The 14,898-nt window shown below is 34.2% G+C and overlaps 3 protein-coding genes across 5 annotated transcripts; all 3 read left to right on the top strand.

Annotated features, from left to right (window-relative positions):
- Window positions 1-3,798: 3,798 nt before the first annotated feature.
- LOC122274655 lies at window positions 3,799-5,564 on the top strand. Its single transcript, XM_043083670.1, has 3 exons — window positions 3,799-4,174; window positions 4,905-4,948; window positions 5,511-5,564. The coding sequence occupies exons 1-3, from the start codon at window positions 3,799-3,801 to the stop codon at window positions 5,562-5,564; spliced, it is 474 nt and encodes a 157-aa protein (XP_042939604.1).
- Window positions 4,817-6,979, top strand: LOC122318059 (50S ribosomal protein L18-like). 2 transcript variants are annotated; one of them, XM_043135189.1, is made up of 2 exons: window positions 4,817-4,948; window positions 6,445-6,979. In XM_043135189.1, exon 2 carries the CDS (start codon window positions 6,446-6,448, stop codon window positions 6,788-6,790), a length of 345 nt encoding a protein of 114 aa, XP_042991123.1. In that variant the 5' UTR covers window positions 4,817-4,948; window position 6,445; the 3' UTR covers window positions 6,791-6,979. The 2 variants fall into 2 exon arrangements, with proteins under 2 accessions (XP_042991123.1, XP_042991124.1); XM_043135190.1 differs by lacking the exon at window positions 4,817-4,948 and adding an exon at window positions 5,022-5,076.
- A 1,504-nt stretch (window positions 6,980-8,483) lies between these two features.
- Window positions 8,484-10,606, top strand: LOC122319327 (dormancy-associated protein homolog 3-like). Of its 2 annotated transcripts, none has more exons than XM_043137350.1 (3): window positions 8,484-8,666; window positions 9,034-9,192; window positions 10,270-10,606. In XM_043137350.1, exons 1-3 carry the CDS (start codon window positions 8,552-8,554, stop codon window positions 10,377-10,379), a joined length of 384 nt encoding a protein of 127 aa, XP_042993284.1. In that variant the 5' UTR covers window positions 8,484-8,551; the 3' UTR covers window positions 10,380-10,606. The 2 variants fall into 2 exon arrangements, with proteins under 2 accessions (XP_042993284.1, XP_042993283.1); XM_043137349.1 differs by having other exon boundaries at window positions 8,486-8,666; window positions 10,267-10,606.
- Window positions 10,607-14,898: the final 4,292 nt, after the last annotated feature.

Here is a 14,898-nt window from a genome sequence, read left to right as displayed (position 1 = left end):
GATCATTAAGCTAGCTAGCTAGTATAGCATGACAACGTCTCCCTCTTTCTCATAAATTTGGTAAAACATACAGTCAAAACTGATCAGTAACTAGCATTGGGATCTGCTTTATTGGCACTTTTTGCGAACAAATTCACATGGTGAGTATTATATAAATATATATAATGTAGTTGGTAGGAATAATCACAAAAAGAGGTCTAGAGATCACAAAGATGGACGTGACAAAATAAACCTAGTCAACAAATTGTCTCTAGAGATCCTGATTGTTGCACTTCTAACTGAGGAATTGTTGCACAAATTGTCTCTAACCCCTTGTTGTGATCATTCCAACCAATTACACTATATCATGACTAGAGAAAGATAAATGTTTTAATTACAAAAAGACTCTACAAACTCACGTGACAATCAAACTATAATAATCTATTTTAAGTATATTAGTTTACAAACCTTTCATTCAATTAATCATCATCTATGCATTATCTCTTGATTTGATGGAAAATTAAAAAAAAAATGATGCAGAGGTGATGCTCATAAGGTTTAAAGAATATCATTTTTAAAATTGACTGGAGGGGAAAAATTATCTTTTTGGTGGTCCTCTTTCCATTCCACTGAATCACTGATCAAGTTTTACTCCTGGCTGGCCTAATGCCCCACTTCTTATTGTGTGGAAACTATGGCTTACAAAAACATGCAGGATATGAGGGAACATTTATGATCTCTCATTGTGGAGACAGATTCTTTACTCATAGTGAACTGGTATCATGCACACAGTAAACCTCCTTAATTGCCATCACCACGAAATATGGACAGATATCTTGAGGCTGTAAGATTATTTGCATATGGACTTCAGGCATATACATATGCTCATAAGCATTCTTTTTATTCAGTTACCCAACTTCCACGAAGTTCACTTGGGATTTTAACTACCATTAACAGGGTATAGTTTTGAGATTTTGTAATCCCTAAGCTTAATGCTGTAAAAGTTTTCCTCCGTCAAAAACAGGAGTTTAATAATAAAGTTAAGGTGTCCATCAGAGAATATATTTTTTTGAAAGTAGTAAATTTAGCCATTGAAGGATAATATGGGTAATTTTCATGAAAGTACTTCTATGGCATCTATGGTAACTGCATACTTTTCAGATATGTTCTCTTAGGCAAGTTTGGCAAGTAAGATGAGAATTTTGAATTGAGATGAAAGTTTAAAATATTATTTTTAATTATTATTATTATTGTGGAATTTGAAAAAGTTGAATTGGAACTTAAAAAAGTTAAATTGTTTATTATATTTTGTGTGAGAATTTGGAAAAATTGTAATGATGAGATGAAAATCTTGAGTTGAGATGAGAATTTTGAGTTGAAATTTTTTTACCAAATCTCTAATCCCTCTAATTCGGATAATTTATTGAGATCTATTCAGCCTCGTATTACTGATTTAATGAATAATGATTTAATGAGTACGTTTACTGTTGTGGAGATAAAAGAGGCATTATTTCAAATGCAACCGCTGAAAGCTCCTGGTCTGGATGGCTTGCCCCCTTTATTTTATCAGAAATATTGTCACTTAGTTGGTGATTCTGTTACTGCCACTTTATTACAAGCTCTAAATTCTTGTATGTTGCATCCTGATCTCAATCTTGCTTACCTTGTGTTGGTTCCAAAGAAAAAACATTCCAAGTATATGAAGGATTTTTTGTTTTTGTTTTATATAAGTAAGTATACAAAGGATTATAAACTTATTAGTTTGTGTAATGTGGTCTATAAGATCATTGTTAAAGTTCTTGCAAATAGACTGAAAATGATATTACCAGTGGTTATTTCTAAACTACAATGTGCTTTTGTTACAAGGAGAATGATAACGGATAATGTCATGGTGGCTTTTGAAACGGTGGATGCTATACAGAGACAGAAGAGGGGAAAGAAGGGGTATATGTCTATTAAAATAGATAGAGCAAAGCATATGATTGAGTTGAATGGACTTTTCTGAAAAAACTCTTAATGAGGATGGGTTTTAACTCTAATTTCATTCATCTAATTATGGCTTGTATCACATATGTTTCCTAAGAGGTCTTTCTTAATGGTGTTCCTCTTGAACCTATTCAACCTTCTTGTGGACTGCGACAAGGCTTTCCTCTCTCTCCATACTTAATTGTTCTTTGTTTTGAGATGTTATCTTTCATGTTACAGTAGGCTAAATCTCAAAAGCCGGTTAAAGGGATTAGAGTTTGCAATAAAGCACCCTGGGTTAGTACTTATTCTTTGTTGACGATAGCATCATTTTTTGTGAAGCATCTATTCCAACAAATATGCATATTCAGAATATATTATCAATTTATCGGGCTGCCTTGGGTCAACAATTAAATAGGGAGAAGACCGAACTACTTTTTAGCCGAAATATGAATGAAGTGGTAAAAAATTATATAAAGAAAATTTGGGGTGTCCAATCCGTCCATCATAATAATAAGTATCTTGGTCTATCGTTCTTTGTGGGTAGATCAAAATACTATACTTTTAGAGATATCAAGGATAAAGTTTGGACAAAATTGCAAGGGTGGAAGAAGAAACTTTTATCTTAGGCTAGATGTGAAGTGCTCATTAAGGCTGTAGTACAGTCTATTTCTACATATACTATGAGCTATTTTAAGCTCCCTAAAGGTTTTTGTAAAGACCTTGAAGGTGTGATTGCTAGGTTTTGGTGGGGATAAAGAGGTCAAGAAATGAAAATTCATTGGATCAATTGGAATCATCTGTGTGGATCTAAATTTTTGTGAGGTTTGAGTTTTCGAGATTTAGAAGTATTCAATTTGGCACTTTTTGGTAAAGCAAGGGTGGCGCCTTCTACAAAATAATGCCTCTATGTTTGTTGAAGTATTTAAGGCAAAATACTTTTCACATTGTGATTTTTTATCATCAATGTTGGGATCGAAACCTTCTTATGTTTGGGGTAGTATTTGTGAAGCAAAACTTGTAATAAAATCAAGTTGTTTTTGGTGTATTGTGACGGGTGATCAGATTAATATCTAGGAAGATAATTGGATGCCATATTCTAATACTCGGAAAGTTCTCACTAGTTGCAATACTTTACTTGCTACTGCATGTGTCAATGACTTATTGGATTCAACAACTTCTGGTTGGTGAAACTCAACTCTAGTCAAGTATGTATTTATTCCTTTTGAAGCGGCTAAGATTCTTAAAATATCTTTATTTTCACACTGAAGTACTGATCAGTTAGTATGAAATTGTACAAAAAATGAACTTTTTAGTGTTAATTCAGCTTATCATCTTGTTCTTACTTTAAGACATGCCATGGAATTTGGGTCCCATGACTCTTCCTTTAGACCATTTTGGAAGACGTGGAATTTGCAGCTACCAAATAAAGTTAAGAATTTTATTTGGAGAGTATGTACTGATGGTCTATCTACACATAATCATCTATTTAAACATTCGATAATTGTTTCTAGCCTTTGTGTTTTGTGCAATGAAATAGATGATGATGTATTCCATCTATTGTGCAAATGTTTTGCTGTTTATGCAGTTTGGGAAAAATATCACGAAAAGGTTCAAGTATTGTTGGCCTCTCATACACGGTTTGACTCAGTACTTTGGGAATTGATACAGCAATCTGATCATTCTAGCCTTACTTGATTTTTGATTATTGCTTGGGTCATATGGAAGTTTCGAAATCTAAAACTTTTTCAGCAAACAGATCTTACAGTCTATGCAATTGTGGATGATTGTTTTGATTCTGTGGAAAATTATAAGTTGGTCCTAAACTATAGATAAGTCCATAAAAATGTAACCATGCTGAGTTGGAATCCTACTCCATGTGGGAAATGGAAACTTAACTTCGATGGGACTGTACTCTATTCTTTACACCATTATGAGGTAGGTGCCATTTTGCGTAATGAAAAAGGGGATATGATTATGGCGATGGCTAGGAAGGAAGATGAGATTTATGCAGTGGATGACATTGATGCTCTTGTTGCCTTGCAAGGATTACAGATGATTTATCATATAGGTATTTCATATTTGATTCTTGAGGGGGATTCACTTATTATTATGGAGGCTATTCATTCCAATGAAGAACAACAGTTCAGTTATAGCCTTTTGCTAAGGAAGATATCGATTCTGTTATCTTCTTTCCAATCTATAGACGTTCAGCATGTTGGTAAACAAGGTAATGAGGTGACACATTTATTAGAATGACATGCGGGTTTTGTGAATGATACTATTCAATGGTGGCATAATCCTCTAGACTTTCTTTTAAGTAGTATTAGTAAGGATGGTGCTAGCCTTTCTACTTTGTAATCTTATTTGCTACATATGCTTTAGCAGAGGCACTTTATGTATATGTTGCTTATATAAATGATTTATATTATTTTCTAAAAAAATTTCTAAAAAAAAAAAGAATTAATCTGATGATGACACATGTCAAAATACATTGTCATCTATTCAAAGAATTAGAAAAATACCCAATCATCATGTCACTTTAAGGAGAAGATTAACAAAAATAAAAATAAAAATAAACTATAAAACTTAAAAACCCAACTAAAATTATAAAAAAAAAAACACCTAAAATTCATTTAACCTTATAAGTTTATAACAAATGAGAGCTTGGTTCATTTTTTGTTTTAGATTTCCTTTTTTCTATTTTACTGTTGTTGCATTTGTTTGTTTTCGAATGATTGTTAGAGACTCTCACTTTATTAAATCTTATATCATATAATTATTTAATTTATTTATGAATTTGTTTGTTTAAAAAATAATAATAATAATAATAAATAAATAAATGAGAGTTTGCTTAGGTGGGCCTGGATGGGCCGGTTTACCCACGCCCCCCCTCTTCTCTTGTTGGTGGAAATCAGAATTTTTGATCATTTTCAACGTACTCTGGCCTCTGCTTATAGACTCTGCGACATTCCGTGCAGAGTGCTCCAGCGAAAGCCATCAGGTATATCTCGCTGCATTTCTAGTTACCTCCCTTGCTTTCCAAGTTTCTCGATACGAAATTTATCTTCTGTTAGGTTCCCAAGAGAACGAGGAGGCAAAAAAGAAAAGAAAAGGGAAAGATGAAAAAAGGTAAAAGAAAGTAAAGATCGCGACATCATATTTTCCATTGAGTTGGACCATTTGGTTCCTAACAAAGTGATCCGATTACTTATTTTAACTTCCATTACTCTCCTAAAATGGTTTAAGGAGTTTTAGGAATTAAACGGCACCCAAGGCGAAACACCAAATGTGGATTTAGTTTGAGTTTCTTTTCATTTGTTTTCCCTATGGACCAAATAGAGGGTTTGCGTTAGAAGAAAATAGAGGTTCTCGCGCTACCTTGAATCAAATTGCGAAGAACGCATGCCACAAATTCTGTTAGATGTGGAAGTTTTGTCTTGTTTTCAGAATTTGTGAGTTGCAGGCTCCTTGTTTGATTGAAGTCCTGAGTGGATAGTGGCTTACGCTCTACCGTTAGATCAGTGCTTCTTTGTTTGGCTAATTTTCTTGATGCTTTCTTCCAGCCCAAGCCTGGATATCGAATCCTGAACAGTCAATTGTCTGATCCAGCTTTTTGACAGTCTATTACCAATTCTCTGAGCAGTCAATTTGTTCATGGGAATTAAGGCCTAGTTTCCTCACCTTATATTCTTATCCTGTGTTTATGATGATTTTTTTAAGTTCTGTTTGGACATTTTATTTTTCTCTTTTTCTTTTGATAGGTAAATAAGATAAAGTAAAAGTGTTTTTTCCCTTCTTCTGTATCTATGAATTAGGATTGATCGGGGATAGTGTATTAACTCTTATCACTACATATATTCAAACTAAATACTTTGAAAAGGTAAAAAAAAGAGCTTTGTGTTAGAATAACACAAGGCTTTGAGGTAATGCTCCTTTAACCAAAGTACAGCGGATGTAAGACTTCCATACCTGATGTTCTGTTCTTCAACCATGCGTTTCTCCACCGTAAAAGTCTCCACCCGAATGTATATTTTACATTAAGAGACATTTTAGGATCGTGTGAAGTCCTCAAGCCATTTTTTTTCTAGGCTCGGTTCCCTGCAGTGCAGTGTCAAGAAGTTAGATGGCCTAAATATGTAAATCAGTTGATCATTCTCTGCATAAGAGTAGAGCTAGTTGTATAAATGGATGATAAATTTTAATTTTTCATTCTCTCATCGTGATTTGAGTCAATCGTTTGAAGTATTTTTGCCAGAGTTATGCCATATAACAAGCATGGTGAAACACACCATTTATTGTTGCACCCATTATATTTATAATAAAAAGTAAACTGATGTGGCAGGTTTCCACATCAGCGGAGTATTTGGTGCATCAATAATCACGCTTGCACATAGACTTATTCTTTTAGTTATACAATGTTCTTGCATATGTTAGATTATATAATTAAAAATTCTGGTTCTATATTATATATCAACTTATAATTTATATGCAAAACAGAATGGTTATTCCTCCACCTGTTAGACCTCCAAGAATTACAAACTATCTAAAGCCTTATGTCCTGAAGATGCACTTTACAAACAAGTATGTGAGTGCCCAGGTGATACACGCACCAACGGCTACTGTTGCCTCTGCTGCAAGCTCACAAGAGAAGACATTGAGGTCAAGCATGGATTCTACTCGCGATGTGGCTGCTGCTGGAAAGATTGGAAAAATATTGGGGGAGCGCCTGCTGCTCAAAGACATCCCAGCTGTTGCTATTCACTTGAAGAGAGAACAGAGGTATCATGGTAAGGTCAAAGCTGTCATTGATTCTTTGAGGGAAGTTGGTGTCAAATTGCTTTAAATTTTCTTTTGCTTCATTAAGTGAAATGTATTGTTGATTTTTTTCTAAGTTTGTAGTTTCTAGCAATTCGAACGATTTTCTAAGAGGAGTATTTTGGGGAAGATCAAAGGAAAATGGATGTTGGGGTTTGTGTATTGAATCTTTTGATACCGTCCAATGCGATCATGATTGCGACTGGTTTCCTGGAAATTGGGATTGAAACTGAACTTTGTCATTTGTTTCTGCACGTTTCTTGTTGAATGTTACTTTTTTTTTTTTTTAAAGTTTGTTGAATGTTGCTTTGTTGACGAAGCAAGCACAACATATTGTCATAGAGTTTGTACGTATGTGCTAATTGATGACAGGATCTGAATGATTTACAAACATAGGTTTGTAAAGTCTCTCAATATGACCCACTTGGCCAACCAGGAATTAGATATTGGCTATTAGGATGTCAAGTGACCCATCATATAAACTTTTATATCCTTTGTGAAGGCTATGTCCTGGCGGCTACTGTAGAAGTGACATTGATGGTTGTGATTGATGCTAACACATACATGGTGGTGGATCATGGTTGTGGTGCAATGACTAGACTAGACTAGACTGTCTGTCTTTAATGGATTTCATCCGGTGGCATTGCCGTTTAATGGATGTCTTTCTTTTGTTGATGAACGATGAGCTTGAGGATTTGGGCATGATTTTGACCACCAACATTTTACCACTTACTGCTTAGATTTGTGAAACGAGAGAAATGCTTGGGTCAAAGCATTTTTACTTATAATTTTTTACTTATAAGTATTTTTTAATAATGTTATATATATATATATATTTTTTTTAAAATATTTAAAAATAAAAAAAATGCATTAAATAAAAATAAAAAGAGACACTTAACCTTCTCTGTGAGTAGTGTCGGGACCTACTATCGATGGCTCTATCACTGCATGCCCACTTGACCTACCCTCGATAAATTGATCGAATCTTTCGGAAAAAATAAAGTTGAATTCATTTTATTTATTGAATGACTGATGCAATTCATCTTTAAGTTCTTAACGTGTGTAAGTTTTTAATATTGTATATTCAATGAATGGATGAAATCTTGTCCTCTCAATATGCCTACATTCCCGTTACCCGGTCAGTTGTGCAACCACTATTCCCAAGTCCCCTCTATTTCAACATTGCTCTGGATGTCCCCCGGTCTTTGATGCACCAAGCTTGCTCCAGCAGCAGCATCTACATCAATCTAAATCGTGGTTTCAGAACCACAATTTTAGCCTAATACATCAAGAGGTAACGGCATTTGATCTGTTTATCACGTCGACAAATTCAACCTGTCTCCCATGGAGGCCAGCTTTTAAAAGCCGTAGAATCTAGGTCGGGTCTCTTTTAAAAGCGGTAGAATCTAGGCCAGGTCCTCTTTGTAATTCCATACAACTCCAAGACCATTATCTTCTCATTTGGATAAATACAGGGTCTTTCTCGGCTTTTGACGTTAACCTCACCGATCACGTGACTTTGAGTTATAAGTCACAACTCTTTGAAAGGCACGTGTCACCCGTCCTCCTTAACTCGATCTTATCCCCATTTCATACGTGCCCGTCGATCCTCTTCCCACGTCATTGGTACCAACCAGGTCCGAGTCGACGGTCCAGATCGCATTCTCCTCCCAAGACCTGCTCGACCTATAACGCCTCCCTTCATTAAATAACCCCTTGATCCAATGCTTACTTCTTCTATTCCGAATATCGGAGTCTTGTTACCACGCAGGAGCGGCTTACTCACTCCATGGGTCTACTGGACCAGCTGTGGGACGACACCGTCGCCGGTCCGCGGCCGGATAGCGGCCTCGGAAAACTCCGGAAGAACTCAGTCTTCTCCATCCGATCTGGTTCCGGCAAGGGTACTCAGCGTTATGCTATTCGTAGCTGCTGGTCGTAGATCATTATATTCGTACCGACGAACTGAGCGAAAATTCTCGAAATGAATATTATTCTAATCGGACTGCTCATATACTTTGAGCTTCAATCTATCATAATTTTTGAATCTGACGACAAAAATTCAAACCTTTCTAGGAGTTATTCAACTCCAACAATTCTTTAAACTGTTTCTTAGGTTTTTCTTAGGTTTCTTATGCTTATAAACGAATGAAAGCGAGGAGTATCACAACTAAAATTTGATTTGCTCTGATGTCATAGATTGTTCGGGTTTTCAAAATATCTGACGAACAGATTTTTAAGTTTCGTTTTTTCTTTATTGCTGTTGCTCAGAATCTGATGGCGGGAACGCGAGATCGTACGGTGAGGACTCAACGGAGGAAGCGATGAGAGTTACGCGCAGTATCATGATAATAAAGCCACCCGGCTACCAAAACAGTTCGCCTCCGGTCTCGCCGGCCGGCTCTACACCTCCGGTGTCTCCTTTGTCCGGTAAGCGCTAGCTTCACTTTTTTTCAGGTCGTCTCCTTACTAAATGTACAAATATGGCCCTGGAAATAATTTCTCCGGAGGAACTGGAGGGAGTCCGGACTAAGGGTGGAATGGTTTCAGGTCGTCTCCTTACTAAATGTACAAATATGGCCCTGGAAATAATTTCTCCGGAGGAAGTGGAGGGAGTCCGGGCTAAGGGTGGAATGGTCTAGAAACATCCACCAGGGGGTTTTTTTTTGAGTAATTTGTTTACTCTACTCGTGGATAAGCATGATGCAACTTTTGGGGTGAGCAATAAGGGCTTTGCTACACGCAGTCGGGAAACGCAGTCGGCGTGCAGTCGGCTGTACGGAATGAATAAAAAAAAATTATAAAAAAATTATTTTATATTCAAGGGGACCTGCATGAATTATAAAAAGTTATAAAAATAATTTTTTTTTTTCATGTAGGTCCTGCATTAATTTTTTTTTTACAGCCGACTGCACGCCGACTGCGTTTCCCGACTGCATAAATCATTTCTCGAGCAATAATGTTGGTGGTTTAGCTAACATGGTCTGCTAGGTGCTAAAATGACACATATATCCTCATAAGGAGACAATAATGCATGGTTGATGGGTGTCATTGTCACTCATTCATTATTAACCAGGGTCCCCACGCATGAGTGTATAGCAAAGTTGGGATGAGTTAAGGTGGGGGGTCTCGTATTGCCTTCTTGGAGGGGTATTAGAGTCCACATTTGGTGCGTCCAGTGGGCTTATTTGTCACGTCAGAGCGACTTTATTGTAGCGGTTCTCACACGATTCCTGAATTGTGCATGGTACGCGCGGATGGAGTCAGATTGACGTGGGTTAGGTATTATGGGATCTGAACATAATGGTTGTGATGACCTGGATCTTGTGTATTTTTGTATGCATATGTGCTTGTGTGGAGTGCATGGCGCATGAATATAGTGCATAAGGTGTTGTAAGGAATTGTTAATGTTCACACTTTGAGATCCTGATATGCCACAGTTTAACTTCTAATATTGCTAGTGACTATTTGCACTCAAATGTTATTGACATATGGGTGTTTTAGGAGGTGGTAGAGACTCCTTTCGATTTCGTCGAAGGTCGACTTCGGATGCTTATGAAAAGGCGAGCGGTGAAGTCCGAACCAGAACCCCTCCTTCTGCTCCTTTTGATGTGTGATATGTGAGAGAATCCTTCCTCCTCCAAATATTAAAACTCGAATCTTCTAATGTATTTAGGTATGCTATGTTCTTTGCCGGGGTATGTGGGTGCAGTGTGCTTGTTAGGGTAGATATTGTACTGTGTAGCCAAGCTTGTATATGAAGCGAGTTTCGAGTTTGATGTTTGGAGAGTTTTTGAGAGAACGCTAGTGTTCAATCTCATGTATAATATGCATATTTTCTGCATGGCTTCTATTTCTGTATGCGGTTTGTTCTTTTCAAGTTTTCTTTGCTCAAAATAATAAGAAGAGTAACCTCTCTCTCTCTCTCTCTCTCTCTCTCTCTCGTTGTTGTGTGTGGAGCTGCATGTTTCTAGCAAGCATGCATGAAATATTGTCTGCTGAAGTTCGAACAGAAGAAGCTTTGAACAATTAGTCACTAAAATGAAACATTTTGCTACAAGAAATGATCTGAATCTTGCAATAAAATCTAACAACTTTGTATTTGAGACAATCAGCTCGTTTTTCATCAATTAAAAACCAAGAGTGTATTAATTCTATATATGGTATTTTCCAATTAAACAAACAGCATATATATTTAGTTGATGTCATCATCATATCTTCCTGCCATAGAAGTAAGAAGACTTTAAATCCGGTTCATCTATTATAAGTTGGATGTTTTACTAATTCCAACCCAACATAATAAGCTCGCAGTCTCACTTGGAAGTGTAGTAGGTGGGTCGGTTCAACTGTCATTTAAAGATAAATGCTATGGTTAACACACTCAACAACGGCCGGCCAACAAAGCATATATGCTGCCTGGCCATGTAGTTTTACCCTAAAATTTGCGAAATTCTTCTCCAAGTCAGTAACAAAAAATTGATCCAAATCAGTTTATTAAATTTATTGTATATTCCCTAAATATCTGAGGTGTTTTTTTATTTTTAAAATACATATATATATAGTTGATGATATTAATCCAGCGTCAACTTAATTTTCCTTAATATATATATATATATATATATATATATAATTGACGATATTAATCCAGCGTCAACTTAATTTTCCTTAATATATATATATATATATATATAATTGACGATATTAATCCAGCGTCAACTTAATTTTCCTTAACATCTAAATAACATTTGAAGTTAACGATGAGATAGGCCGGTGCCGGCCGACTCGGTGAGCAAGACCACTGTGATGTTGGGACGATGTTGGGATTGACAATGGAGAAGGGATGAAACTTTGGCAATACTTCCTCTGATTATTTTATTTCTCGTTATGTCGTTTTGTGATCATGTATGTATATTGTTAGTAATGATTTGATTGTTTTTTGGGTTTATCGTCGAGAAATTTTAGTAAAGCGATAACATATAATATGTTGGAATAGAACATATGATTTGATGAAATAATTAAATAAATGGTCTTTAGCATCAATGATAGGCTGATCTGATCATTTAACATAATTCAGGTCAATTCAAACACCCAATAAAAAACAAGACACCTAGCTGATGGTAGAGTTACTAGATTGGCCATGCGTACTGTTAGGTGCGATATATACATACATACATACATAAATATATACACACACACACATACTAGTAAGGCACTAATGTGCAAGGCACATATTTCTGATTTTATGTGTTACTAAATTGGTTATAAGGTATAAACTTATGAAATCATGGTGGAAAGAAAGGTGGTGAGTTTTGGAAATTTATACTCTATCATCTATTGCTGTATTTTCTTAACGCTTGTAGTCAAAGAGTGGTGAGATTGAAGAATTTAGTGAGAAGATTTATGTACTCTAGGAATTTTATGTAAGGGAGAGAACATTTTAGTAGGCAAACAAAAGGTTGAAGTTTTTATTGAATTCTTTCTTTCACTTGCAAGCTCCTATGAATAGAGATGATATGGCAATTTACCTTATCCTAAATAATAAAAAAATATCCATTGCTTATTACCTTATTCTAGAAATAATAAAATAGCATTGTATTTTCTAAAGTTTGCATAATTTGTCAACCTGAGCTCTGATTTCAATGGGCGAGGAAAAAATTGGTTCTTATAGTGAGACATGGACGATGAATCTTGAAAAATCTCAAATGAGTAAAAGGCAATTGCACATGAATTCATATCTAATAACATATCAATTGAGTGAATAAATGATATGAATATATATAAATCACAAATAAAAAAAGTTTATGATAAAAGTTTTTGAAAAACAGATCTTAGAGAGTAATATATAAAACATATATATAAAGCATATTAACAAAATATCACAGGAACTCTTCAAATGTAAGTTTTGAAGAACAATATGCATATCATAAAAGTTTTTTCAAGTTACCAAAAACGCTATTTGTGCAGTTTGAGGTTAATATATATATATATATATATATATGTAACTCTGTTTGTTGTTTTGGTTACTGGATGCATAGATATGACAGTAAAATTCTCGTATCGTTACTTTTTTAATTCGTAGCAACGTGTATGGCCCATTCTTTTTGTGACACGTGCCGTAATATTTTGCACGTACGGTAAATGTTCCTGCATAAAATAAATTTAAAAATTTAGAAGATATTAATAGAAAATAATATTATATGAAATGAATATAGCTATATAGATGAAATGTTTTTCCATTTAATTACGAGGATGTTAGGTTTTATGCGATGGGTTTAAAAAGTTTTCTAATGCATTCTATTACAAATGTTGTATGATAAAATATTGTTTAAATAATTTCATTACCTCACTAGTGTGATTCATGAAATCAATTGCTGTACAACCTATTGCCTCTTTTGCAATTGCTCCAAATAAAACAGCTGCCAATCATCCTGTATTATCATCTATCTCAACATAGGCTCGACAACTGGAACAAATAAAAGTAGACTTGTCAATTTTAATGATCTATTCATATGAGGAAATTGTTATATCAGAAGTTACAAATTAAAATATGAAGGAAACATATATACCTTGGTTGTGCGATGCTCATATGTTTGCATGATAACATAAGAATTTATCATTATAGGATATCCCGTTCCTTTGTTGCATCCAATACAGGAGATGTAGAAAAATATCTGATGGAGATCAACTACAAATGTTTGTCATCGAATCCAAAAATTTGATTTTTATATGTAAAATGAAAACAAACATGTGTATAAAGTGGATAGCATATCATATTTATATACATAAAACATAATAACAAAATTGCAAAAGTAGAACGTTACTGTCATAGGTTGTAAAGCCTTCAGGAAAGCAGCAAGCTCATCAATCTTTATTATGGATTGAATACTAACACTTGAGACTAATGCTGATGAAATAGGTACTCTCTTTTCAACAATTTCTTCAAGTAGTAATTCATTAAGTGTTGCCCTTAAAATTTATATATAAATTGATAAGAATAGAATAAATTAAATAAAACATAACATGAATATATATTTTTTTATATGTTAATATAAATATATTACCATTGATATTGTAATAGGAATAAAAGGTTCAATAGTAAAAACACTTTTTGGTCTTGACGAAAGAGAGAGTCCTGCATTGTGATGATATATTAGTAATGTAAAAAATATGAAATATATAAGAAATAAAGTTAATGTTATTTAATAAAAATATCATTATAAGAGCCAACTTTTAAACGTGTAGCAAGAATCACTAGTTTGGCTCCAATAAGATTTGAAATTGTTTGACATTCATCGCGTACAAATCAATCCCACATTGTAAGACAAATAGGTATAAGGCTGTAAAATTAAGAAAATAATATGTAAGAATATAATATTAAAATGTAATACATGAAATATATTAAAATAAAGCATTAAAAATAATCTATAATAGTTTTACCTTTGATCGATTATATATATTTCTTGAATCAACGTAGGCTTATGTGCTATAGTTATCTCTTTAGGTAGGTCAATGTATATAGCAACAGCCAAGAGATCTAAAAAAAATGTAAGAAATGTGTTAGCTATAAATGAAAGAAATTATGAAAGAAAATGACATGACGAAGTGGAAATGACCTATTTCAGCATTTGTGTCTTTGTAATTGTGTAAGTCAGTGAAAGGAATAAAATTGTATTCAGGTGGCTACAAATCTTCATCATCGTCTGGTATATCTTCAATAATTGTTTTATAATTGAAAATCCATTGGTACTGATGTGCTTCAGTTCTATATTTTGAATCTAATAGTTTCACAGACGCGTTGCTAATGTAGTAAGATTGAAATATGTGTAGTGTATCATCACGTGAATCGATGTCTTTGCCAAATATGACTGCCTGGAGCCGATTGTCATGTAAAGCATAATACATAATGTTTAAAATATATATAAAATATATTGTAAAGCAATGTTTTGAGATTAAAGAAATATAATAATTCAGAAATAGAATGAAGACAAAGAAGTTTTATAAGGTATATATTAAATTTATTAATATAATTTATACATGAATAGAAGATAAAAGTTTTATTTTTAGAAATTGTAAATATATGACGTCTAATACCTTGGGATCAATTAATGTTGATTTCTGATAATTTTTTGTTGAACA

Source organism: Carya illinoinensis, chromosome 8 (genome assembly GCF_018687715.1).
Source record: "Carya illinoinensis cultivar Pawnee chromosome 8, C.illinoinensisPawnee_v1, whole genome shotgun sequence".
NCBI classification, from domain to species: Eukaryota; Viridiplantae; Streptophyta; class Magnoliopsida; order Fagales; family Juglandaceae; genus Carya; species Carya illinoinensis.
Note: the sequence above shows the minus strand (reverse complement) of the source record. Positions and strands in the feature narration are given on the sequence as shown.